This window comes from Procambarus clarkii, chromosome 94 (assembly GCF_040958095.1).
Source record: "Procambarus clarkii isolate CNS0578487 chromosome 94, FALCON_Pclarkii_2.0, whole genome shotgun sequence".
NCBI classification, from domain to species: domain Eukaryota; kingdom Metazoa; phylum Arthropoda; class Malacostraca; order Decapoda; family Cambaridae; genus Procambarus; species Procambarus clarkii.
Genome location: NC_091243.1, coordinates 4,177,671 through 4,204,903, shown reverse-complemented (window position 1 = coordinate 4,204,903; position 27,233 = coordinate 4,177,671). Strand labels below are relative to the sequence as shown.

At 43.0% G+C, this 27,233-nt stretch overlaps 1 protein-coding gene across 1 annotated transcript in view; it reads left to right on the top strand.

Annotated features, from left to right (window-relative positions):
- LOC138360018 (neural cell adhesion molecule 2-like) overlaps positions 1-27,233 on the top strand; it is an 84,939-nt gene that overhangs the window by 21,459 nt on the left and 36,247 nt on the right. The window contains exon 2 of the mRNA XM_069319918.1: positions 25,339-26,080. Within this exon, the coding sequence (XP_069176019.1) occupies positions 26,032-26,080 (49 nt within the window). The 5' untranslated portion in view covers positions 25,339-26,031. The remainder of the gene's footprint in view (positions 1-25,338; positions 26,081-27,233) is intronic.

Sequence of the window (27,233 nt, the reverse complement as noted above, 5' to 3'; positions counted from 1 at the left end):
GAGAGAGAGAGAGAGAGAGACAGGCAGAGAAGGGAGAGAAAAGCATACATCAGATCATAATTGAAAGCGCATTTTCGTCTATTCGTTTAAAATTGACACGCACGCACGCACACACACACACACACACACACACATCCCCAGGACACACACTGATGATGATGATAATATTTAGCATATAAATAACATGTTAATGATGATACCAGTATATAGTGAAAATGGTTAGAGGGAAGAAGGGAAGGTAGTGAAGGAGAGAGGGAAGGAGGAGAAGGAGAGGGAATGTAGTAATGACGATGGTTACACGTAAGGTGCCTAGCAGTGCCTGGGGGATGAAAATGGTTACATCGTTGTAGAAAGTAACAATTGAAGATGCTTACAGTGATAAGGATGCTCGCGTGTAATTGAGACAGCCACAGTGTAGAAGGTTGCTTGTACTGAAGATGGTTACAGTGATGAAGTCTGGTGTAGAGTGCTGTGGTGCCTTCTACTCTACTCACCTTTTCCATGTGCAGACGAGGAGTCAAAATAACGTGGCTGAAGTATGTTGACCAAACTACACACTAGAGAGTGAAGAGACAACGACGTTTCGGTCCGTCCTGGACCATTCTCAAGTCGATTGTGAGGTCACAATCGACTTGAGAATGGTCCAGGATGGACCGAAACGTCGTCGTCTCTTCACTTTCTGGTGTGTGGTCTGGTCAACTCAACTTTTCCATCTTAGAAGATTCATACTCACCAACTTTCAATCACATAAGACAATCCAAGGTTCATTTCCTGTTGCATTCGAGAGGACGCAGGAGGCATTCAATGTCAATTTCTTAGATAAATCAAATTCAAAGAGGCAACCATTGAGTTACCTTGAAGGGGTAACCTTTGAGTCTGACAGCTGAGCGAGCGGACAGCGCTTTGGATTCGTAGTCCTGAGGTTCCGGGTTCGATCCCTGGTGGAGGCGGAAACAATTGGACAAAGTTTCTTTCACCCTGATGCCTTTGTTAACCTTGCAGTAAATAGGTTCGTGGAAGTTAAACAGCTGCTTCCTGCGGGTGTGTGTAACAAATAAGCAGGCTTGGTCGAGGACCGGGCCGCGGGGACGCTAAGCCCCGAAATCATCTCAAGATAACGTCAAGATAACCTAGCCGACTATTGTCAAGTATGACAGTGGGTGGTATGGCCTCCACAGACAAGAATTGTTTACCCGAGGATGAAGGCAAGGTTCCAGAGGCTGGGATGAGGGCTTGGCACACATGACTATGGCTGCACGTGGTATGAATCAACCAATGGAAGTGTATTCAGGTGAGGTAAAAACAGGGAGGGACAGAGTTGCAGAGTTACCGTGCAGCACGGGTGCAGTTGACGGTCAAGGACACTCGGGTGACGTTTATGGTCTGTGTGGGAAGACATCTTGTGTGGGGGACCCGAGGGAACATTCAATCCACAGTCGTCCTCCAGTGAACTTTGCGACAATGTGACATTCCTGGGAGGAGCTAGTGCTATGAGAGTGCAGTCAATTCCACGTTTCATTTATGTTAAGTGATTCTTTGGCCAGTGGAAGTACGCACAGTGAGGGAGTTACTCCGTGGCCAGTGGAAGTGCGCACAGTGAGGGAGTTACTCCGTGGCCAGTGGAAGTACGCACAGTGAGGGAGTTACTCCGTGGCCAGTGGAAGTACGCACAGTGAGGGAGTTACTCCGTGGCCAGTGGAAGTACGCACAGTGAGGGAGTTACTCCGTGGCCAGTGGAAGTACGCACAGTGAGGGAGTTACTCCGTGGCCAGTGGAAGTACGCACAGTGAGGGAGTTACTCCGTGGCCAGTGGAAGTACGCACAGTGAGGGAGTTACTCCGTGGCCAGTGGAAGTACGCACAGTGAGGGAGTTACTCCGTGGCCAGTGGAAGTACGCACAGTGAGGGAGTTACTCCGTGGCCAGTGGAAGTACGCACAGTGAGGGAGTTACTCCGTGGCCAGTGGAAGTACGCACAGTGAGGGAGTTACTCCGTGGCCAGTGGAAGTACGCACAGTGAGGGAGTTACTCCGTGGCCAGTGGAAGTACGCACAGTGAGGGAGTTACTCCGTGGCCAGTGGAAGTACGCACAGTGAGGGAGTTACTCCGTGGCCAGTGGAAGTACGCACAGTGAGGGAGTTACTCCGTGGCCAGTGGAAGTACGCACAGTGAGGGAGTTACTCCGTGGCCAGTGGAAGTACGCACAGTGAGGGAGTTACTCCGTGGCCAGTGGAAGTACGCACAGTGAGGGAGTTACTCCGTGGCCAGTGGAAGTACGCACAGTGAGGGAGTTACTCCGTGGCCAGTGGAAGTACGCACAGTGAGGGAGTTACTCCGTGGCCAGTGGAAGTACGCACAGTGAGGGAGTTACTCCGTGGCCAGTGGAAGTACGCACAGTGAGGGAGTTACTCCGTGGCCAGTGGAAGTACGCACAGTGAGGGAGTTACTCCGTGGCCAGTGGAAGTACGCACAGTGAGGGAGTTACTCCGTGGCCAGTGGAAGTACGCACAGTGAGGGAGTTACTCCGTGTTATGTTTAAAGTTGGCAGTGAAGAGGCATAGTTAGATTGTATATGAATTATATTACTCCTGGTATATTATTATTTGATGTGTTGAGTGATAGCCACTATCCTGGCACCACTGGGACTCGCATCTGCAACCATTATCATCACCGGGACCTTCCCTACCCTTCTTACCCCTTCACCACCTTCCCTACCCTTCACCACCTTCCCTACCCTTCCCCACCTTCCCTACCCTTCACCACCTTCCCTACTCTTCACCGCCTTCCCTACCCTTCACCGCCTTCCCTACCCTTCACCGCCTTCCCTACCCTTCACCGCCTTCCCTACCCTTCACCGCCTTCCCTACCTTTCACCACCTTCCCTACCCCTCACCACCTTTCCTAACCTTCACCACCTTCCCTACCCTTCACCGCCTTCCCTACCTTTCACCACCTTCCCTACCCCTCACCACCTTTCCTAACCTTCACCACCTTCCCTACCCTTCACCACCACCACCTCTACCATTCACCACTGTAACCATCTTCATTGAATACTGTCTTCAGCAATAAATGAACACCACCAAACTAGCATTTAATCAGGATGTAAAATGTAATATACTAGATAAACCTTAATGTGAATGGTATCTGGTATTTAGCGAGATTTTAAATTGGTATCACTTGCCATTACATGTTAAAGTGGGACATAAAGAGTCAAACCCGGACCCACGGATGACCATCCCTGAACAGTTTAGTGAGTTTGGCCCTGAACGTCTGGCCTCCAACGTCTGGCCTCCAACGTCTGGCCTCCAACGTCTGGCCTCCAACCTCTAACAAAGACAAACTCAAACTTTCTCCTCTGTAAATATAAATATATCTGTGTGGAGTTATGGAGTCATTCATCCGGAGAGCCTAAGGCTACTATTAATGAAAGGTCCAAAATATGTAAGGTTGTATACAAAAAACTTCATGTTTTACAAAAATACATAAAATCGTGGACCTTATTTGTATTTGGTGAGGGCGAGAGAATTATCAGGGGAAAACGCCAAGCCATTACGACTATATACCACTGGGAGAGGAGTCAAGATAAGGATTTGGGATAGGACGGGGGGGGGGGGGGGTAGGAATGGTACTCAACTACCTGGACGACCAGGGATTGAACGCAGACCTGCATTAAGCAAAACCGTCGCTCTGCCGTCCAGCCCAAGTGGTTATAGTACAATCGTTGGTTGAAAAAATAATATGGACTCTATTTGTTGAAAGAGTCTCTATTTTCTTCAACCATCGAGACTACTATAGTGGCTGGCTGACGAGTTAGCAGGAGAAAGAAGGTTAAGGGACGACGACGTTTCGGTCCGTCCTGGACCATTCTCAAGTCGATTGACAATCGACTTGAGAATGGTCCAGGACGGACCGAAACGTCGTCGTCCCTTCACCATCTAGTGTGTGGTCTGGTCAACATTCTTCAGCCACGTTGTAACTCATCGCCTGCCTAGTAGGAGATAATTAACTCTTGCCATCCTCTTGTGGATTTTTTTGAGCTTGGCTACACTCGCACACTAAGACACAGCCGAGGCCTGTGTTGTGTGTGTTCCTCCGTGAGCTTCACTCACTCTCACTCTAACTAGTGATACATTACTACTCTACTTGCATCAGTAGCATTTCCTTTAGTTTTGTATTAATTATAATTTTAAATTCTTATTTAAAATTGTAATTAATTATAATTTTAATTAAAATTATTAATTATAATTTTTATATATTAATTATAATGATTTTTTTACAATTGTTTATTAGCAATAGAGAGTGTAGTAAAGAGGGATGCACACGGTACACCGAGATGTGTAAACTGCTGCTCGGTGTATTTGCAGCCAAAGTTTACTTCTGTCCTTGACTATGTTCAGGACAAAACTATTATTGTTGGTTAATTGGTTAGCACTTGGGGGTTGCTTTAATAACCCTCCAGAGGTAATAGGCATTAAACTTATTCACCTAACCAATCATGGTGTAATTTGTAGTTGAAGTAGTGGTAGTAATTGTAAAAAAATTAATTAATCAACATATGGTGCATACTAATGCACACAACAGCAAAATAATTATGTATATACCTACATGAAAACAACATCATTTTAAAGTTCCTTGAGCTCATTGTGCTGCCTTGTAATTGGGTGAAACTGCTTGCCAATTTCCTCCTGTTGAGATTAAAAAAAAATGCACGAAAACTGCGTCCAAAGTTAATAGACTAATTTCGTGCCCACTGATTAGCATTCACTGCAATTGGTTCACAAGTGTGGTGCAGTTAGCTTACATTCTGTTCCCTCCAGAGGTACAGAAGAAGAATTCTGTTATTTTAACTAAAATAATGAAAGAATTGAGACATATTCAAAAGTTTAAGGGATTTTCTCCCTCTTTATTGCATTCATTGCCTTAATAAATTACATTTTATTGCGTTATTCAAAAGAGTGGAAGTGACACTGTTGGTCCTGTTGAAGACAACGGGAGTGGTAGTGACGCCACAGGGAAAAAAATCCCTGTGGTAAAATCTGATTTTACACAGATTTTACCCCTGTGTAAAATCAGGGGTACACACCCCTGATTTTGTTACACTTTATTGAAAATGATTTTTGCATTCATCCTGGTTCTCAAATTGGGTTCATGAATTTTTGTCTATTATGGCATTTTTTGATTCCCCTCCTTCGTTACAGTGGACATCCAAATCTCCGTTTATTCTATTGTTAGATGGCGAGCATTACGGATTAATAAAAGGCAAGATCATTACTGAAAAGCTAGAAGAGCAAGCACTAAAACTGCATTTTTTGGACCTAAATATTGTTCGGTATTGTTCTCACTAAGGGTTGTCTGGTTTGGAATACTCTCATTAACCTACAAGCAAGATTAATCTACCAGCAAGGTTAATCTACCAGCAAGGTTAATCTACCAGCAAGGTTAATCTACCAGCAAGGTTAACCTACCAGCAAGGTAGGTTAACCTACCAGCACTGGGAAAAGGAGCTGTAATATTAAAAATATTTTAAAACATTTAGCGAGTTCAGTTTTATAGTCTGGCGATTTATTGGCAAATATGAAAAGATTAAAAAATACAAGTATTAATTTGAAATGTAAATATGCTGTGAATATAAAGTTGTGAATATAAAGCTACACTCCTTCACTGTGTAAATAAACATACCGCTGTGTGTACTCACCTAATTGTGCTTGCGGAGGTTGAGCTTTGGCTCTTTGGTCCCGCCTCTCAACTGTCAATCAACTGGTGTACAGATTCTAGAGCCTATTGGTCTCTATCATACCTACATTGGAAACTGTGTATGAAGTCAGCCTCCGCCACATCACTTCCTAATGCATTCCATTTGTCAACCACTCTCACATTAAGAAAGTTCTCTCTAATATCTCTGTGGCTCATTTGGGCACTCAGTTTCCACCTGTGTCCCCTTGTGCGTGTGCCCCTTGTGTTAAATAGCCTGTCTTTATCTACCCTATCAATTCCCTTGAGAATCTTGAATGTGGTGATCATGTCCCCACACATGATCACATGTGTATTTGCGTGAGTTCTTAACTAACAGAAGTTACCTAAACAAACGGCCGGTCTGAGCTTCAGTTCCTGGGCCCCACCATCCAACCTGTCCGTAATCTAATGCAATGACTCCCAACTCACCTTTGTTTTTGGCTATCTTACCTCTTACTTTTGCAATTCGGCTAGGAAGTTATGTCTAAAAAAGACTCTCTTTGCAGAATACTTTTTGGATTCGGTGTTCTACAATGAATGCTTTTTACAATGAATGCTTTCTACAATGAATGCTTTTTACAATGAATGCTTTTTACAATGAATGCTTTCTACAATGAATGCTTTCTACAATGAATGCTTTCTACAATGAATGCTTTCTACAATGAATGCTTTCTACAATGAATGCTTTCTACAATGAATGCTTTCTACAATGAATGCTTTTTACAATGAATACTTTCTACAATAAATGCTTTCTACAACGAATGCTTTCTACAATGAATGATTTCTTCAATAGAAGAGTACGTTTTTAAGGATAAATATTTACTTGAAAAAAGGTATTCTAGGAAAACGCTTCAATATGAAAAAAAAAAATCACTAGGAAGGTTCATTAGGCTCATTAAGAAGGTTCACTATGAAAGTTCTTATGAAGCAGGTTCATTAAGAATCTTCATTAAGAAGAATCATTACGAAACAGGTTCATTAAGATGAAGATTCATTAAGAAGCCATTAAGAAGGATCATTATAAAGCAGGTTAATTAAGAAGGTTCATTAAGAAGGTTCATTAAGATGATTCATTAGGGGGAATTTTCTCAATGAGGTTAGGTCTTCCGTGAGTTATTCCGCGACGACTGACCTTAAGAAAACTGATACTTCATGGTTCTCAAAGTCCTACTTCGTGCTCGACTCAAAATTACACTCTAGTGCATTTCCAAAACGACTTGAGGTTCCCGATCAAGTATCACTTCATGTGTGACGGCAGCTTCTGAAGGGTGAGGTGCTTGTGTAGGCTCCAGGTGTGGGTGTGGTGCTTGTGGAGGCTCCAGGTGTGGGTGAGGTGCTTGTGTAGGCTCCAGGTGTGGGGGAGGTGCTTGTGTAGGCTCCAGGTGTGGGTGAGGTGCTTGTGTAGGCTCCAGGTGTGGGTGAGGTGCTTGTGTAGGCTCCAGGTGTGGGTGAGGTGCTTGTGTAGGCTCCAGGTGTGGGTGAGGTGCTTGTGTAGGCTCCAGGTGTGGGTGAGGTGCTTGTGTAGGCTCCAGGTGTGGGTGAGGTGCTTGTGTAGGCTCCAGGTGTGGGTGAGGCGCTTGTGCAGGCTCCAGGTGTGGGTGAGGCGCTTGTGCAGGCTCCAGGTGTGGGTGAGGCGCTTGTGCAGGCTCCAGGTGTGGGTGAGGCGCTTGTGCAGGCTCCAGGTGTGGGTGAGGCGCTTGTGCAGGCTCCAGGTGTGGGTGAGGCGCTTGTGCAGGCTCCAGGTGTGGGTGAGGCGCTTGTGGAGGCTCCAGGTGTGGGTGAGGTGCTTGTGTAGGCTCCAGGTGTGGGTGAGGTGCTTGTGTAGGCTCCAGGTGTGGGTGAGGTTCTTGTGTAGGCTCCAGGTGTGGGTGAGGTGCTTGTGGAGGCTCCAGGTGTGGGTGAGGTGCTTGTGGAGGCTCCAGGTGTGGGTGAGGTGCTTGTGTAGGCTCCAGGTGTGGGTGAGGTGCTTGTGTAGGCTCCAGGTGTGGGTGAGGTGCTTGTGTAGGCTCCAGGTGTGGGTGAGGTGCTTGTGTAGGCTCCAGGTGTGGGTGAGGTGCTTGTGTAGGCTCCAGGTGTGGGTGAGGTGCTTGTGACTGACTGACTTTCATTTTCCTCATTTCCTCATTCCTTACTGTTCCTCATTTTCTGGAGAATAATAAACCTATTGAGCAGTACCAATTAAAACAATAGAGTTTAAATTTACAAAAGCATATGAAATAACTTGAGAGTCGCTCTGAGGGGCTCGTTCAGTGTTACAGCTTTACGTCTGTTCAACCAGGCTGTTAAAATTTACGAATATCTCGTATTTTCATCCACTCTTGACTGTTTATATTAGCTAGAATTTAAACGCACCTGTGTAAAGGCATTTGTGAATGTTAACAGAGAGAGAGAAATTGAATAGGTTGAGCCGAGGGCGGACTTAATCGCTATTCAGGTGAGAGATGAATCATTCAGTGCCATTCATTATTGTAAGCCGATTTACATTTGCAACAGGCATACTGTACTGCTCTGTCTGTTGTTACTGTTCGTCGACGCCCCCAGGAGGCCCTCAGATTAATAAAGGGTGTTGGTGTCAACTTGGCAGTCTCTCCAGACTGGAATTTCATCCATGTCTCCGGACACTAAATTTTAGAGGAAGGAAAACTGTTTGCAGACGATGAGTCACGATAACGTGGCTGAAGAATGTAGACTAAACCACATATTAGAGATTGAAGAGACGACGACGTTTCGGTCCGTCTTGAACCATTATCAAGTCGAAAACTGTTTGTATTATCACAGCGAGAAGTGGATGACTCTTCCTGACTCTCTCTTTCTCTCGTTCAGAGATGGTTTCGTATTTGTCAGGCTTATTAGGAATGTCTTTTCATTTCATGACTTTCTGTCGTACCGCTCCTCTAATCTTCAACCACTTGGGCTGGACGGTAGAGCGACGGTCTCGTTTCATGCAGGTCGGCGTTCAATCCTCGACCGTCCAAGTGGTTGGGCACAATTTATTTCCCCTAGTCCCATCCCAAATCCTTATCCTGACCCCTTCCAAGTGCCATGTAGTCGTAATGGCTTGGCGCTTTTCCCCCTGATAATTCTTTCCTTCCTTTCTTAAATCTCACAACTGTATGACAACAGTGTCACTATGCTGGAAGAATCATTATGGAATAGGACAGGATGAGCTTGAGCGGCAGGACTAGGCAATTCTAGAATTGTTGAGTTGCCATCTAGTGTCAACCGATTTTCTCGAGTATTGGAGCTATTACGTCCAGTATCATAATGACTTCTCCCTCCAGGAGGGCTTATCCTCCGCCATTGGCTTATATGACTCACAACCAGGTGAGATCCTTTGTGGTCTGAGACCACTGTCAGATATGAGATACGTGTATGTATATATATATATATATATATATATATATATATATATATATATATATATATATATATATATATATATATATATATATATATATGCAAACAAGCCTGAATGGTCCCCAGGACTATATACAACTGAAAACTCACACCCCAGAAGTGACTCGAACCCATACTCCCACAACTGGTATGTACAGGGACGCCTTAATCCGCTTGACCATCACGACCGGACATAAGGAAGTGATAGCCGAGGCTATTTGAACCACTTCCCCGCCGGCACTCGGATGGTAATCTTGGGCATAGCATTTTATCAAATCACCTCATTCTTTGGGGCACACGTGAGGAACACAAATGCAAACAAGCCTGAATGGTCCCCAGGACTATATACAACTGAAAACTCACACCCCAGAAGTGACTCGAACCCATACTCCCACAACTGGTATGTACAGGGACGCCTTAATCCGCTTGACCATCACGACCGGACATAAGGAAGTGATAGCCGAGGCTATTTGAACCACTTCCCCGCCGGCACTCGGATGGTAATCTTGGGCATAGCATTTTATCAAATCACCTCATTCTTTGGGGCACACGTGAGGAACACAAATGCAAACAAGCCTGAATGGTCCCCAGGACTATATACAACTGAAAACTCACACCCCAGAAGTGACTCGAACCCATACTCCCACAACTGGTATGTACAGGGACGCCTTAATCCGCTTGACCATCACGACCGGACATAAGGAAGTTTTGTGAGTTTTCAGTTGTATATAGTCCTGGGGACCATTCAGGCTTGTTTGCATTTGTGTTCCTCACGTGTGCCCCAAAGAATGAGGTGATTTGATAAAATGCTATGCCCAAGATTACCATCCGAGTGCCGGCGGGGAAGTGGTTCAAATAGCCTCGGCTATCACTTCCTTATGTCCGGTCGTGATGGTCAAGCGGATTAAGGCGTCCCTGTACATACCAGTTGTGGGAGTATGGGTTCGAGTCACTTCTGGGGTGTGAGTTTTCAGTTGTATATAGTCCTGGGGACCATTCAGGCTTGTTTGCATTTGTGTTCCTCACGTGCCCCAAAGAATGAGGTGATTTGATAAAATGCTATGCCCAAGATTACCATCCGAGTGCCGGCGGGGAAGTGGTTCAAATAGCCTCGGCTATCACTTCCTTATGTCCGGTCGTGATGGTCAAGCGGATTAAGGCGTCCCTGTACATACCAGTTGTGGGAGTATGGGTTCGAGTCACTTCTGGGGTGTGAGTTTTCAGTTGTATATAGTCCTGGGGACCATTCAGGCTTGTTTGCATTTGTGTTCCTCACGTGTGCCCCAAAGAATGAGGTGATTTGATAAAATGCTATGCCCAAGATTACCATCCGAGTGCCGGCGGGGAAGTGGTTCAAATAGCCTCGGCTATCACTTCCTTATGTCCGGTCGTGATGGTCAAGCGGATTAAGGCGTCCCTGTACATACCAGTTGTGGGAGTATGGGTTCGAGTCACTTCTGGGGTGTGAGTTTTCAGTTGTATATAGTCCTGGGGACCATTCAGGCTTGTTTGCATTTGTGTTCCTCACGTGTGCCCCAAAGAATGAGGTGATTTGATAAAATGCTATGCCCAAGATTACCATCCGAGTGCCGGCGGGGAAGTGGTTCAAATAGCCTCGGCTATCACTTCCTTATGTCCGGTCGTGATGGTCAAGCGGATTAAGGCGTCCCTGTACATACCAGTTGTGGGAGTATGGGTTCGAGTCACTTCTGGGGTGTGAGTTTTCAGTTGTATATAGTCCTGGGGACCATTCAGGCTTGTTTGCATTTGTGTTCCTCACGTGTGCCCCAAAGAATGAGGTGATTTGATAAAATGCTATGCCCAAGATTACCATCCGAGTGCCGGCGGGGAAGTGGTTCAAATAGCCTCGGCTATCACTTCCTTATGTCCGGTCGTGATGGTCAAGCGGATTAAGGCGTCCCTGTACATACCAGTTGTGGGAGTATGGGTTCGAGTCACTTCTGGGGTGTGAGTTTTCAGTTGTATATAGTCCTGGGGACCATTCAGGCTTGTTTGCATTTGTGTTCCTCACGTGTGCCCCAAAGAATGAGGTGATTTGATAAAATGCTATGCCCAAGATTACCATCCGAGTGCCGGCGGGGAAGTGGTTCAAATAGCCTCGGCTATCACTTCCTTATGTCCGGTCGTGATGGTCAAGCGGATTAAGGCGTCCCTGTACATACCAGTTGTGGGAGTATGGGTTCGAGTCACTTCTGGGGTGTGAGTTTTCAGTTATATATATATATATATATATATATATATATATATATATATGTGACAGTGTCAGACCACGGAGGAAGAATTGAAACAGGAATTTCCTTAAGTACTTTCGTATATTAATATATCTTCAGAAGGAATGAATGATTTAAAAGTCGATTGATTGATTGATTGATTGATAAAGATTAAGCCACCCAAGAGGTGGCACGGGCTTGAATAGCCCGTAGGTGGTACAATTTTTTTTCAGTATTCTGAGGTTGCATTTAATCGTCAAGCTGTTACCGCGGGGGCGGATACTGCTTCACAGTCTTTATGAGGGTGTCCAGCTGATTTAAAAGTCGATAGAGTGATAAAGATTAATCCACCCAAGAGGTGGCACGGGCATGAATAGCCCGTAAGTGGTGGCCCTTTGGAGCCATTGCCAGTATCAAGAGCTGATACTGGAGATCTGTGGAGGTGCGACTGCACCCTGCGTGACGGGAGATGTCTCCCTTGTGCATGAGGAATGTTGTTGTTGTTGTTATAGATTCAGCTACTCGGAACAAGTTCCAAGTAACACGCGCTATGGTGAGCCCGTAACTTACCTGGCACAGGAGCGGGGCAAATAGCATTGGCTATGGTGAGCCCGTAGTGGACTTACCTGGCACTGGAGCGGTGGGGTTTAAAAGTCGATTGATTGATTGATGAAGTTTAAGCCACCCAAAAGGTGGCACGGGCATGAATAGCCCGTAAGTGGTGGCCCTTTTGAGCCATTTCCAGTATCAATAGATGATACTGGAGATCTGTGGAGGTGCGACTGCACCCTGCGTGACGGGAGATGTCTCCCTTGTGCTTAAAAGTCAAGTATTGGACAAATATATAGGCAGGAGAGAGAGGTGAAGTGAGGTACAATAAAAAATGAATGGGAATTCAGTGAGTACAAATAAGAGCCGCATAAGAACTGCAGAAGGCCTATTGGCCCATGCGAGGCAGCTCCCAGTTATGCCCAACACTAGGTCCACACATGGATAATAATAGCATATATAATAATATAGTAAATATTTACGATGAATTAGTGAGACAAATGTGTTACAATGATCCTACTCAAATTGCCTTTCAATTGATCTATCAAAAATTGATCTAAGTTATATAAACCACTGGTAATGTTCAAAATACATTCTTTTGTAATCTGTATTAAAGCAGATTCAATTATGTTCCTGTTATAAGTGAAAAAAATGTTTTTTTTTTTGTTTTGTTTTTGTCCCATGGCAATCCTTTATTCACTGATCAAGCAAAAAGCTCAATAAAATTCTAGCAGGCCGTAATAACGAAAGGTGTGTTAACACACACAGGCCCCGACACACAACCGTGGGCTGTAAACTAGCCGCCCCCTGGCGGTAACAGCGGCCACGCCACCACCGCTCCACTACTACACACGTTTGCTGTCTGAAATAAATTCTCTCCAACCAACGGTCACTCCTCCTCTTTCCTCTGTGTGTGTGTGAGAGAGAGAGAGAGAGAGAGAGAGAGAGAGAGAGAGAGAGAGAGAGAGAGAGAGAGAGAGAGAGAGAGAGAGAGAGAGAGAGAGAGACACCTCAGGCCTGTGCGAGTACAGTATATACACTATCAGCATTATACGTTGCTCACCACGAAATATTTTGCAATACCAAAAGACCCGAAGCGACACTATTTTTTTCCCTTTATTCGCATAGTTTCTAAAGTAATGGAGGCAGCTGTCTGTATGGGGTAGCTTTTCTATTAAAAGTGAAGCTGAGTGAGGTGTTTTTTGTGAATGCTAAGACATCTAAGAAAATTTGTCATCTGGCTGTTATTAAACTTTATATTTTATATCACAAAACTAGAGCATTCAACCTCTCAAAGAATTGAGAGAAAGGCCGCTCTCTCTGTGGGGGGGGGGTTGTCTAAAGTTGTTTAACTTTAAAACTTGCGAGTTTAAGCAAATTAGTGCATAAAGCATAGACACGGTGTTCTTCCATATTAACAGGAGCTTTATGAAAAATGTGAGTGACCTCTCACTTGCTCTAGTGCCCTTGGGAGGTGGGGATATTTGGGGAGGTTAAATTCCCCAAAATTTCAATCTCTTTTAAGGGTCTGAGTGGTGTAGTGGGTTAAAAGTGTACCAGCTATGCCAGGTGTTGTGAAGCATCTGTGCTGGCTAGGGTTCGAGTCTCCTGGTGGGGGTTGCTGTCTAAACTAAAGCTTTGAAAATGTAATAAGTTATTACGAAACGCGTTCAAGCGTCACGTCAGACTAGAAATAAAAATGAATTTTCGAGAATTGATTTTTCAATTACCATCAACAGTAAAAAGAAACATGAAATATTGAGAAAATTCGTGTTAGAATTATTAATCTTACTTTTTCGGTCATATTTAACATTATATATATATATATATATATATATATATATATATATATGTCGTACCTAATAGCCAGAACGCACTCGTCAGCCTACTATGCAAGGCCCGATTTGCCTAATAAGCCAAGTTTTACTGAATTAATAAATTTTCTCTAATTATTTCCTTATGAAATGATAAAGCTACCCATTTCATTATGTATGAGGTAAATTTTTTTTATTGGAGTTAAAATTAACATAGATATATGACTAAACCTAACCATCCCTACCTAACCTAACCTAACCTATCTTTATAGGTTAGGTTCGGTTAGGTAGCCGAAAAAGCTAGGATAGGTTAGGTAGGTTAGGTAGTCGAAAAAACATTAATTCATAAAAACTTGGCTTATTAGGCAAATCGGGCCTTGCATAGTAGGCCGAGAAGTGCGTTCTGGCTACTAGGTACGACATATATATATATATATATATATATATATATATATATATATATATATATATATATATATAATATATATATATATATATATATATATATATATATATATATATTATATATATATATATATATATATATATATATATTATATATATATATATTATATATATATATATATATATAATATATATATATATATATATATATATTTATATATACAGACATATTAAATATCTTTTATTCAGTTAAAACGTTTGATCACTCTCCATCTGCGGCAAGAGATTGGAGGTTTGCTTAATTTTACAATTTGTTGATTCAGTAACTAAAGCGTCTCTGATTAAATCAACTTAACTGAAGACTACAGCATCAGAACCACCTGTATGCTGTCTAACAGCCCCGAAAGTAGCTGCATCGACATACTTGAACTGTATACAAGCTAACATCACCGGTGTTAGCTGCCTAAGGACCGCCAGGGTGTGCGAAAGGACTTCAAATATATCTTAGCGTAAGGGAATAAGGTTGACGAATATACAGATGAGCTATTGCTCCCTGCGAGGCAGCTCCTATTCACATCTAGACGAACTTACTAATATGTATTTCGAATCTAAATACTTGAAACACTCTAGACTTCAAAAAGAAATATCCTGTGCTTTTATTCATTGCCATAAGTCAGCTTTCATACCATTCCGGGTATTTAACATAAATTTTGATGTTTCATTATCAGCTGATTATAATCTTCTTCATATTTGTGTCAATAACGAATTCTAATAATTATGCAGATGAAAAGTCAACTTTTCGATATCGAAAAGTCGATATCACAATCGACTTGATAAAGGTCCGGGACGGACCGAATCGTCGTCGTCTCTTCAATTTCTAGTGTGTGGTTTGGTCAACACTAATAATTATATTTAACTGTACCCAACTAATATATGTGCGTAAAACATGCGATTTAACTCCGCTTAGCAAGACCAACAATTATCGATTTTAATTGACTGTAAAACGATTTTACACGACTCTCAGTCACATAATTTGATATCTGTTATTATCAACCAAATTACAGGATCTAAATTTCCAGCCAATCCAAAGTGTTTCCCCCTTTAATATTATTTTACTCACTCACAAATGTAAACAACATGTTTCATTAAATCAGAATCATTCTCTAATGTGGGGAGACGTACTCTGACGGGTGGGTTTCCCCTCTTGTGTCAACAGTCCTGAGTGAGCCAGAATGAGCATAGCCGTAATGAAAGGCAAACGTAGTCGATGATGAAGGCTTTGGCCTTAATGTCTTAGTGGGAGGAGGAAGGTGGTGATGGTGGTGGTAGCTGGGGAAGATGGCGGTCCTTGCCTAACATGTTTAGCCCTTTATGCTCAGACTGCTAGCCTTATATTACCCTCATTGCATGATAATTAAACTATTGTGACGCCAGAATTCGTTTGTCGAACATGACCTTGTAAGGTGTGAATGGAGGTGATTTTTACAACTTTCTCTTTCAGTGTATTTCACTTGCCGACCTTCCTTGCAGGATATAAGTATTTCCCTACAATCCTTCGACTCGTTTGCATTTCCAGCGTTCACTTATGTCCTCTTGTTCACTTTGTGAGAATCGTGGTTAAAATAAAATAAACATGAGGAATAAAATTATTGATAAATTTATTAATAAAATAATTTATCCCTCATATTTGGTAGTTCGTTCTTGAGGAAGGGACTACACAGAGGAATGGCAGTGATGTGGTGGAGGCTGACTCCATACACAGTTTCAAATGTAGATATGATAGAGCCCAGTAGGCTCAGGAATCTGTACACCAGTTGATTGACAATTGAGAGGCGGGACCAAAGAGCCAAAGCTCAACCCCCGCAAACATAACTAGGTGAGTACAGACCAAGTGCTTACAGACCAGCCTCGTGTTCGAGAGTTAGCATGTATGGTACAGGGTCAAGCACATTAACTTTGCTTCCAACTAGGCGCAGCATGACCTAGAGTGGTGTGCTAGTGTGAGTAAGAACTGAAGACTGTGAACAGGAATTACAAGCGAGTCATGAGTCCTTGACTGTAGATCCCTCGGCATCTGGGTAGCGATAACACACCGTTATCACGTTAGTTTACTAGTGCACCTGGCTATAATATTTTTCACGCGTATCGTGAAAGACAATTTGTCATCAATTTCCACTAATTTTGTTGTTGATCGATTATATGTCACTGTTTTCTTGTCTGGGCTTATGACAGGACGATATATTTGGTGCCGCTGTGAGGAGCCTCAGATGGGTCTTATCTGGGACAACAATAACTTTCCACTGCCGTCCTTAAGATAGCTGTATGGATCATACTGATAGGATCTACATCTTCTTTTTGTCCCCCCGAAAATGTATTTTTACTGTCATCTGCAAAGGCATTAGTCATTACTATAAGATTCAGGATGGCATAGAAATTGCTGTTCCACAGGAGTGATCCAATCACCCAGCCTTGGGGAATGCTCATCTCTATGATAACTTCCGTAGGAGGAATGATTGTTTACAACCTGGATGATTCGGTTACTTTAAATAGTTTTCAATTCGGTGCAGAAGATTCACATCAACAGGGGCCAGAGTCACGAAGCAGTACCGCATGTACTTACGAATGTGTACATCTTTCCTCAATCTTTGACGGCTTTGGTTAAATTTATTAAATCCAGTGCTGCCAACAGCCCTGATCCAGTGCTGCCAACAGCCCTGATCCAGTGCTGCCAACAGCCCTGATCCAGTGCTGCCAACAGCCCTGATCCAGTGCTGCCAATAGCCCTGATCCAGTGCTGCCAACAGCCCTGATCCAGTGCTGCCAACAGCCCTGATCCAGTGCTGCCAACAGCCCTGATCCAGTGCTCCCAACAGCCCTGATCCAGTGCTCCCAACAGCCCTGATCCAGTGCTGCCAACAGCCCTGATCCAGTGCTGCCAACAGCCCTGATCCAGTGCTGTCGACATCCCTGCAACACAAGTGTAGGGTGATGGAAGAATGAGCAGGCGCCAGGAGACCAGTAGGGAGGTCTACCTTGTGTCTACCTTGTGTCTACCTTGTGTAGCTTCCGGGGACCAACGGTCTCAGCAGCCCGGTCTCCGACCAGGCCCCCCCCCCCGGTTGGTCGTCTGATCAACCAGCCTGGTTGATCAGGTACTCTTTGGAGGGCTCCAGGAAGCCCTGGTTACAAAATGGTACAGAACGAAGGGGAAATGCCTCCTTGTAACGACTAAAGAAAAAGATCTGAGAGTGGACCTAACTCTGGAGCACTTGTAAAAAGATTATAAGCATAATATCCGGGTTCGATCCCCAGCGGAGGCGGAAACAATAGTGCAGAGTGTCTTACACCTTGATGCACCTGTTCACCTAGCAGTAAATAGGTACCTGGGAGTTAGACAGCTGTTTCGGGCTGCTTCCTGGGGATGTGTAACGAAATGGTGGCCTGGTCGAGGACCGGGCCGCGGGACGCTAAGCCCCGAAATCATCTCAAGAAGAGGGAGAAGCATGCACTATAATAACAAAAGTCAGAACATCGTTCAGGAACCTAAAGAAATAGTCATTAACATCACTGTTCACCGCATGATGGGGGAGGAGACACGATACACACAAAATACAAAGGGTCGAGTAACAGAGTGGAAAAAGTAGATGTTCAATATGAATATCATCAGAACAAGAGGTCATTGTTAGATGTTTGAGAATCAGATAATTTAAAGAGAAAGTTTTCTTTTAACGTAATAGTGGGGAAACGGCATGAGATAATATTAGCAGCTTGTAGAATCGAATACCATTCACGATTTCAAAAATATATGATCGGTGAATAGGGTAAGTGGCATTGTATAAGACACCCAGCGATTAGTTGGGGTACAGGAGCTAAATCTATATCCTGCGGGAACAAATAAGTGAATGCACACACACACACACACACTCACATAAATACTCACATTCACATAAGCGCACACACACACACACACACACACACACACTCACATAAATACTCACATTCACATAAGCGCGCACACCACACACACACACACACACACAGTACAAGGGGGGGGGGCTAAGGCTGAGTGGAAAGCGCTTAGGACTCGTAATCCTAGGGTTCGGGTTCGATCCTGGCGCCGGCGGAAACAGATGTGCAGAGTTTCTTTCATCCTGATGCCCTGTTACCTACCATTAAATAGGTACCTGGGAGACAGACAGCTGTTACGGGCTGCTTCCTGGGAGTGTGTGTGTGTGTATGTATGGGAGAAAAAAAAGTAGTTAGTAACAGTTGATTGTCAGTTGAGAGGCGGGCCGAAAGAGCAAAGCTCAACCCCCGCATGTATACACAACTAGGTGAATACAACTATGAATACAACACGAACATACAGTACGATACATAGCCTTTTAAGTTGGGAATGGCACATCAAGAATTTTAAGACTTGTGTCTCTCTAACTAGGAGGTTTAAGGATATGAGCAGCACTAAAGAGCTGAGTACACATGGAGAAGAGAAGCATGGTAGTGGCACTAAAGAGCTGAGTACACATGGAGAAGAGGAGCATGGTAGTGGTGCTCAGGGGGTGAAGCCATTGTAGAGGCAAATGTGAAGAGAAAAAAAACAAGGTTCCAACAACAATGGGAAAATATGCAGGAGCAAATGCACAAATAGAAGTTAGAATCAGTAAAAATATTGAAGGAATTGTTGAATATGAGAGAACACTGTATGAAAAAAAAAAAAAAATCTGGAATGGCAATAAAAGTGAAGGGAAAAATCTGGAATGGCAATAAAAGTGAAGGGAAAAATCTGGAATGGCAATAAAAGTGAAGGGAAAAATCTGGAATGGCAATAAAAGTGAAGGGAAAAATCTGGAATGGCAATAAAAGTGAAGGGAAAAAATCTGGACAAATCTGAAGTACCACAAAACCTCAGATGCAGAATGTTAGACAACGACAATTAAAAGTATAAAAAAGAAGGTAGAAACAGAGAAGATTTTTTAAGAATGTGTTGCATTATATGAGTACTTAGTGGATTATATGAGTACTTAGTGGATTATATGAGTACTTAGTGGATTATATGAGTACTTAGTGGATTATATTGAGTACTTAGTGGATTATATGAGTACTTAGTGGATTATATGAGTACTTAGTGGATTATATGAGTACTTAGTGGATTATATGAGTACTTAGTGGATTATATGAGTACTTAGTGGATTATATGAGTACTTAGTGAATTATATGAGTACTTAGTGGATTATAGAGTACTTAGTGGATTATATGAGTACTTAGTGGATTATATGAGTACTTAGTGAATTATATGAGTACTTAGTGGATTATATGAGTACTTAGTGGATTATATGAGTACTTAGTGGATTATATGAGTACTTAGTGGATTATATGAGTACTTAGTGGATTATATGAGTACTTAGTGGATTATATGAGTACTTAGTGGATTATATGAGTACTTAGTGGATTATATGAGTACTTAGTGGATTATACGAGTACTTAGTGGATTATATGAGTACTTAGTGGATTACATGAGTACTTAGTGGAAGAGCCAATTGACAGAGCTAAATTAGAGATGCGACGAATAACTTTTTAAGGTGGGAGAAGTGAGGAATACACCAGGAATGGAGGCAGCTATTAACAACAATGCCATTAGAGAGATTAAAAATAATAGGAAATGGGAACAGATATGCCAAAATCGTAGCGAAAAGTAAGATAGTTGAGAAAAACATAAATGCAAACAGCTCTGCTAATAGCAAACTTCCGAATATTAAAGAGCAGCCAATGTAGATAATGGAGAAAGATAGAACACTGATAATTCAAGGGCTTCCCGGGACAACAACAGAAAAAGGCTGAAGTTTACGAAAAGGAAAGTATTAGCTCCACACTTCCCTTGAACTTTTATTCCTATATGAGGCTGAGAGAGACTTAGTAGAAATTAATAGCCTGGTTCATATGCAACAGCACAGGAACGTGGAAGAAATAGACCACTAAAACTGGTATTTGTAAATGAGGTAGTACCCAGAATCCTGATGAGACACAGATCACCTGAGAGAAAAAGGAGGCTTCAGGAAGGTATTCCAGGGGCACACAACAGAGTAGGGAAGAGCAAGAAAATGGGAGATAAGTTGGTGTGAAAAGAGAGAGAAGAGGACGATAGAGGGAACGAGTTCGCAAGTACGAGGTAATGACATGAGAAGGAGGCTGGAGCCTGATAAAAGTCCATAGTAACCGTGAGGAAGGCATATAGTTAAAACCAGTAAACAGTGTTGACAACGAGTAATTAATAAGCTCCAGACTTATATCCTCCCCTCGGCCAAACCTACCAACCTCCCTATTTACATTCCACCCATCCCTTTTCCAGCACGTCTCCATAACTATTTGATCTCAATCGAATTAATCCCTTTTCCAACAGCATATATCAAGAGCCTGCTTCCATCCATCAAGCTCACCTCTCTCCTCTTTACCAATTACCCTCACTCACCACAACTACCTCCACTCTTAGGCTCTCTCCTGTGACCAATCTTCTCTCCTTCTCCATACCATCTACAAATGATTGAACCAAGTACCTCAAGCTGGGAGCGGCCGATATAAGGAACTTTCCTTATGTTGCCTCTGAATAACTGACGGCAACGGAGATCACTGAGAAGCTACAGTAGTAGGGAAGAACCTTGAGAAAGTGTAGGAATAGGAAGAGATAGAGGTAGGACTGAAGGGAGGAGAGAAAACCCGCGTTGAAGATGGGGTAACTGGCGAGGAGGAGGAGGAGAGGAGAATAGGCAGAGAAGCAAGGAGACGAGCGTGATGGTGAGAGGGGAATATAATGGCAGGAATTAGTACAGGAAGTAGGAGGAAGGAAGACCTGGATTTGGAGAGAGAGCTGAGGGCTTAAGATGGGGCTTGGGGGGGGGAGGGGCATACGATCCTAAGGAGATACTGGAAGTGAAGGGGGGGGATTAGGGGGGGGGAGTAAAGAAGGGTGCGATACACTTCCCTAATTGTGTTTGTAAGGTTGGACTTTAGCTCCCGAGCCCTTTTCTCCGCTTCACTGACTCTTAACCCTCCTGTTTCTTAAGCAGGTTTAAAAGCTAATGCGTTATGCAAAACATTTTGCTCTACCTTCATCTCACGCAAAATATTTAAGCCACGTGCAACAGGAAGTTTAAAAAGCGGGAGATTAGAGTTTGCGAGTGCCTGGCCAGAAGGATTTCGGGAGATTGAAAGTAGTTTTAAAATTCCGCGAGTTTAGGTTATGGGAGCATTAGTTAAGCTTTACCAAGAGATGGTTATACATAGGTATTAGCTTACATGAACACAAACGCACAATATATCTTTTTTTCCTTACACACACACACACACACACACACACACACACACACACACACACACACACACAGGCCTGAGGGGACATGGGTGTAAGCTGGAAACTCAGATGAGTCACAGAGATGTTAGGAAGTTTTCTTTTAGCGTGAGAGTAGTGGGAAAATGGAATGCACTTCAGGAACAGGTTGTGGAAGCAAATACTATTCATAATTTTAAAACTAGATATGATAGGGAAATGGGACAGGAGTCATTGCTGTAAAGAACCAGTGCTTGAAAGGCGGGATCCAAGAATCAATGCTCGATAGTATCGAATGAGAGGAGCAGAATGCTTGATTACCACGAAACATTCTACACCACACTGCACCAGAAGCTCCTTCACAAGCCCGAGGAACGAGCTGGTGTATCTGATATACTGTTAAGAATCAGAAGCTTGGAGTGATAGTCAGACGAGTGTCATAAGCAACAGTTCTGGTCTGTCATATTAATGTCTATAAGAGAGAATATTTGTCCGTCCATGGTTGGAGGCCTGACGCTTTGGGCTAGCCTCACCCAACTTTGCAGGGGGAATGGTCTGGTGTACAGGGCAGGCTAGCGTTAAACAGTTACATACTGACCCCCACAACTGGACCCCCACGTACAGGCTACTATAGCCTGGCTAAATATTTGTAAAATAATTTTTTTAAAACTGTTTTCTTTTTGTAATGTGAAAAATTATGCACCGATCTCGAAAAAAATGAAATATTTTCTATTCATCATATTTTGCTTAAATAGCATAAAAAAGACGATTCACCCACAACTTCTAAGACTTTATCAAACCCTGTCTCTTTCTCAAAGCCAAAAGGAAACTAGAATAGTTTCATATATTTCCTACCGCTAGGCAGCTTCCACTAGCGGACTAATCCGCAAGGCAATTGAGAAACTCTTATATTATTTTATGAGAGAGAGAGAGAGAGAGAGAGAGAGAGAGAGAGAGAGAGAGAGAGAGAGAGAGAGAGAGAGGTGGGGAAAGGGCCGGGTGGTGTGACAGGGAATATGTTTTGGAATAGTGAAAGGAGAAAGGTGTAGAGGGATTGAGAAGGGGAGATGGGAAGAGCGGGGTGGGAGGAGTTGGGGGTTGGAAAAGAGAGATGAGGGGGAGATTGGGAGACGCCGGAGAGGGGAGACGAGAGGTGTGAGAGGGGAGAGGGGATGATGCTGGTGAAGAATTGGTGGAGCGAGGGAGAGTACGAGAATTGGAAGCAATTTATTGAAAATAAAGAAAATCACACGGCCTATTAGGCAAATCGGGCCTTGCATAGTAGGCCGAGAAGTGCGTTCTGGTTACTAGGTACGACACACACACATTATATATATTTATATATATATTATTATATATATTATATATATATATATATATATATATATATATATATATTAAGAAGCACGTAAATTCACTCGTACTCGCTCACTCACTGCTGTTCAACTCTACACAAGCCGCTTCAAGGTTTAGTGCCCCGGCCAGTGTACCAGTGCATTATACCTGGCACTGTACCGTTCTGTGCAGGTCACTGCACCATTAACTACATCAGTCACTGCACCATTAACTACATCAGTCACTGCACCACTCACTCCATCAGTCACTGCACCACTCACTACGTCAGTCACTGCACCACTCACTACGTCAGTCACTGCACCACTCACTACATCAATCACTGCACCACTCACTACGTCAGTCACTGCACCACTCACTACGTCAGTCACTGCACCACTCACTACGTCAGTCACTGCACCACTCACTACGTCAGTCACTGCACCACTCACTACGTCAGTCACTGCACCACTCACTACGTCAGTCACTGCACCACTCACTACGTCAGTCACTGCACCACTCACTACATCAATCACTGCACCACTCACTACATCAATCACTGCACCACTCACTACATCAATCATTGCACCACTCACTACGTCAGTCACTGCACCACTGCATACGTCACCGCACCAGCCAGTGCCACACATCAATTGTCACAACAGCGGTCAACACATCAATCACCACTCCGACAGTTACTAGAACCAAATTGAACTGTGTGAGTGTGGACTAAACGTCGGACGAATGGGGATACGGCCCAAACGGTTTGGGTATCAATTACTGGGTTTATTCCCGCCAGTCTGTGTGACTGCGAACCATGAACTTAATTACAGCACCGCCATGATTGATTCAACACAAGTGAAATGATTTTTTATTAAATATGTTTTACATTTAAATTATGAGTTAGGAATGGTTTGAATTTATTCAGGATTATTCAGTCGGATGCACCGTATAGCACCCACGCTACACGATGGCCAACATATAGGCCATCCACATGTAGGTGGTATATGACATATTTGATATATATGCCCATGATACGGTGGTATAGCATACTCTAATACTTTAAAGGCGTTTTTTTATAAGAAAACATGAAAAGTTTCTTCACACACTGCCACACGTTTTGTATGGAAGAACTTCAGTTTTCAGAAGCCAGAGGCCAGATTCCCGAAGCAGTTACGCAAGTACTTACGTACGTGTACATCTTTCCTCAATCTTTGATTGTTTTGGTTACATTTATTAAACACTTTAGAAGCATGCAAAATTCCCAATCAACTGTTTTTATTGTTATAAGCAGCCTCCTGGTACTTCGGAGCTCATTAACTGTTTAATAATTGTAAACAAAGCCGCTAGAGATTGAGAAATGATGTACAGAGCCGTAAGTGCTTGCGTAACTGCTTCGTAAATCTGACCGCAGGTCTCCCCCCCCCACCCATTGCAAAATCATCTGCAATGATTCTTGTTTATGTCTCTCGTCAACACAGTCTGCAACGGTAACCTATATTTGTAAACAAAACGACGCGAGCGCCGCCCACCATTTGACTTTTAAAATAAGAAGTAAACATTGACAGAAAAAGATATCATGTAATGGATATTCCCTGAACACAAGTGCTGCTGGCTATAGCTTTCTGAATATTTGTCAGCGTTATTCTGTCCTGGAAAACGTTACCGGTCTATGGATGATAAGATTTAGTCCTGGTTTTGGACTGAATCCGTAGGCGGCCAATAGCAAAAGCCTGGGTGAACCGTTTGCCATTCACTAGAAAACAGAAATTGAAACCTTTCATCCACCAGGATGATCAGGTTGATCCACCAGGATGATCAGGTTGATCCACCAGGATGATCAGGTTGATCCACCACCTGATCATCCTGGTTGATGACAGGTTTCAATTTCTGTTTTCTAGTGAATGACAGACGGTTCACCCAGGCTTTTGCTATTGGCCGCCAACGGATGAGTAGTTTTCAAGACAATCCACCCGATCCGGAGCTCAAGAGTTGCCTTCTTGATAGCTTTAGTAAACTTCATCCTGTCGAAAAATTAGCAGCTTTAAAGCCTTCGTGCATTGTTGTTCTTATGAGCTTAATTAGTATTGCACATAATTCAAACTAAAAAAAATAGAAATATGATTCTGTTCCATCATGGAGTTTTCCTGAACATTGCTTAGTCATCTCACTCATGCATTCCCCCACAGTTGTTCTGGATACATATACATCTTGTCTCGGGAAATGTTCCCAGTATACATGCCAGAATCTTGCTGGCAAGTAACAATATTTTACAGAGTGATGGCAAGGCTTTATTAGATGACAGCACCCTTATTTAAAGGGCAACGATTGACTGGGAACCAGCTCTGAAGATGCACGAAGGTCCGCATGCTATCGACTGCCTCAGGCATGTGCAGAAAGAGAGCAGATGTGTAGGACACGGTGGCCTGCGCAAGAAGCCATGTCCGAGTCCTCTATCAGGCAAAATGTGTCAATGTGTTGTTTAATTGAATGTGCTAGTATATCTCCAAGACGCTTTCCCCACCGTTCCATGATTTAATTTCACTTTTTTTCCTTCAGATCAGAGTGTGGGGGAAAAGGGTGAGAGGAGAAGGTGCGTGAAGGGTGCCTTCAGCGTGGCTACAACTCACCCGTGGGTGGCCATCCCTTAGCCACATGGCCACCACTCTTCTACACGGCCACTATTCTCCCACATGGCCACCCCCTCTTCCTCGTGGCCACCATTCTCCCACGTGGCCATAACTCTGGAATGTGGCCACCATCCTCCAACGTGGGCGTGGCTCTCCAACGTGATCACTACATTCTAAAGCGGCCTATACATTTAAATGTGTTAATATATAATAATCCAAGATAAATCAATTTTTGTTATGCTAATCAATAACAAATGCTAAACAACAAGTAAACCCGAACGATGTAATCATCATATAGTAATCGAGAACCAATAACTACTGTCCTCTAGAAACAATTCTAGTGTATCCAGGGTTTTAAATTCCTTTCCGCGTGAACGTTCATCAACCATAAATCGAAAAAGAGAAAAACAAATTATAAAGACCCAACGCTAATGATTTTTTTATATTAAATGAAACCTGAAAATACGGGGAATCCATCCAGAGTGAAACGTCCTTTGCACTGATCAACACCGTAAAATTCTGAGGACGCTAGAAGTGGAGAGAGAGAGAGTTTGCCTTTTCTACCAGGTCTCCCAAGGGCGCCGCCGTCTGGAGGGCTCCACCTCTACAGACTCACACAAACATGGATATACTCCTCTGGGTCATGTTCCTCACGCTCATCAACACCCAAGGTAAGTACAGGGTGGTGGGGATATAATAGCATAGGTATTGTATGCTCAGTTTATTCATCATTATACATATATGCAATGGCTGGTGAGGTGGGATTGGTACTGTGGGATAGCCAGTGGGGTGATCCATGACCTCGCAGGTTCGAATCTTGGTGGAATTATAGATTTGTATATAATGACACGAACATTGGTCAGACAGGCATCAAATATAGATAAAAATGTCTAAGAAAAACAATTCAAATACAATTAAAAAACTTCAAATACAATTAAAAAACTTCAAATACAATTAAAATACTTCAAATACAATTTAAGTCCAGTTTGCATAAGCCTCAGTTAGCCCCTCTGATCCGAAACAGGTTGGCTAAAGGTAACATAACCTGGACGAGAAACTGGCAAGTACAGTTTAATGCTGAAAAGCGCAGTGATATCAGCATGGTTAATAATTATACAGTTACCAGATATCAGGTAGACAATGTGGCAATTGTAAAACCTGAAACGATTCGACTCATCATTATTAGGGATGTTAATGCGTCAATGTACGAGGTAAAGAAAGTAGAATAATGGTGGTTGCTTTTTAAGATTCGCTACCTGGAACAAATAGCTCCAAGTAGCACGGGCTATAGTGAGCCCGCAGTGGACTTATTAATAATGTAATAATGGAATACTGGTGCTTATTTTCCTAAGCGACAGCTACTGTCATTTTTTTTAATTTACACTAGTTAGGGTCCCATTTAGATCATTCGGTTCAGTTTTGGTCTCCGTATATAGAATATAGAATAGAACGCTTCACTTGAAGCGTTCAGAGAAGGATGGCAAAGTTTATCCCCGGAATTAGACCCTTCTCCTCTGTTAAAAATGATGTTAAAAATGCTTAATTATTATTATTCTCTGCAATACGTAGAGTTAAAGATGACATGATTGAAGTGCAAAAAATGGACGAAGTGGTATAACAGAGGAAATTAATTAGATTTTATATATATATCAATTCAAAATAAAACACGAACAATTTAACTAAATTGGATAAATTTAGATTCAGAAAAGACCTGGGTAAATACTGGTATGGAAATTGGGTTGCTGATTTATGGAACAAATTACAGGGTAACATAATGGATGTGGAATCGCTGTATTGTTTCGGATGTAAGTTAGACGTGGCTGC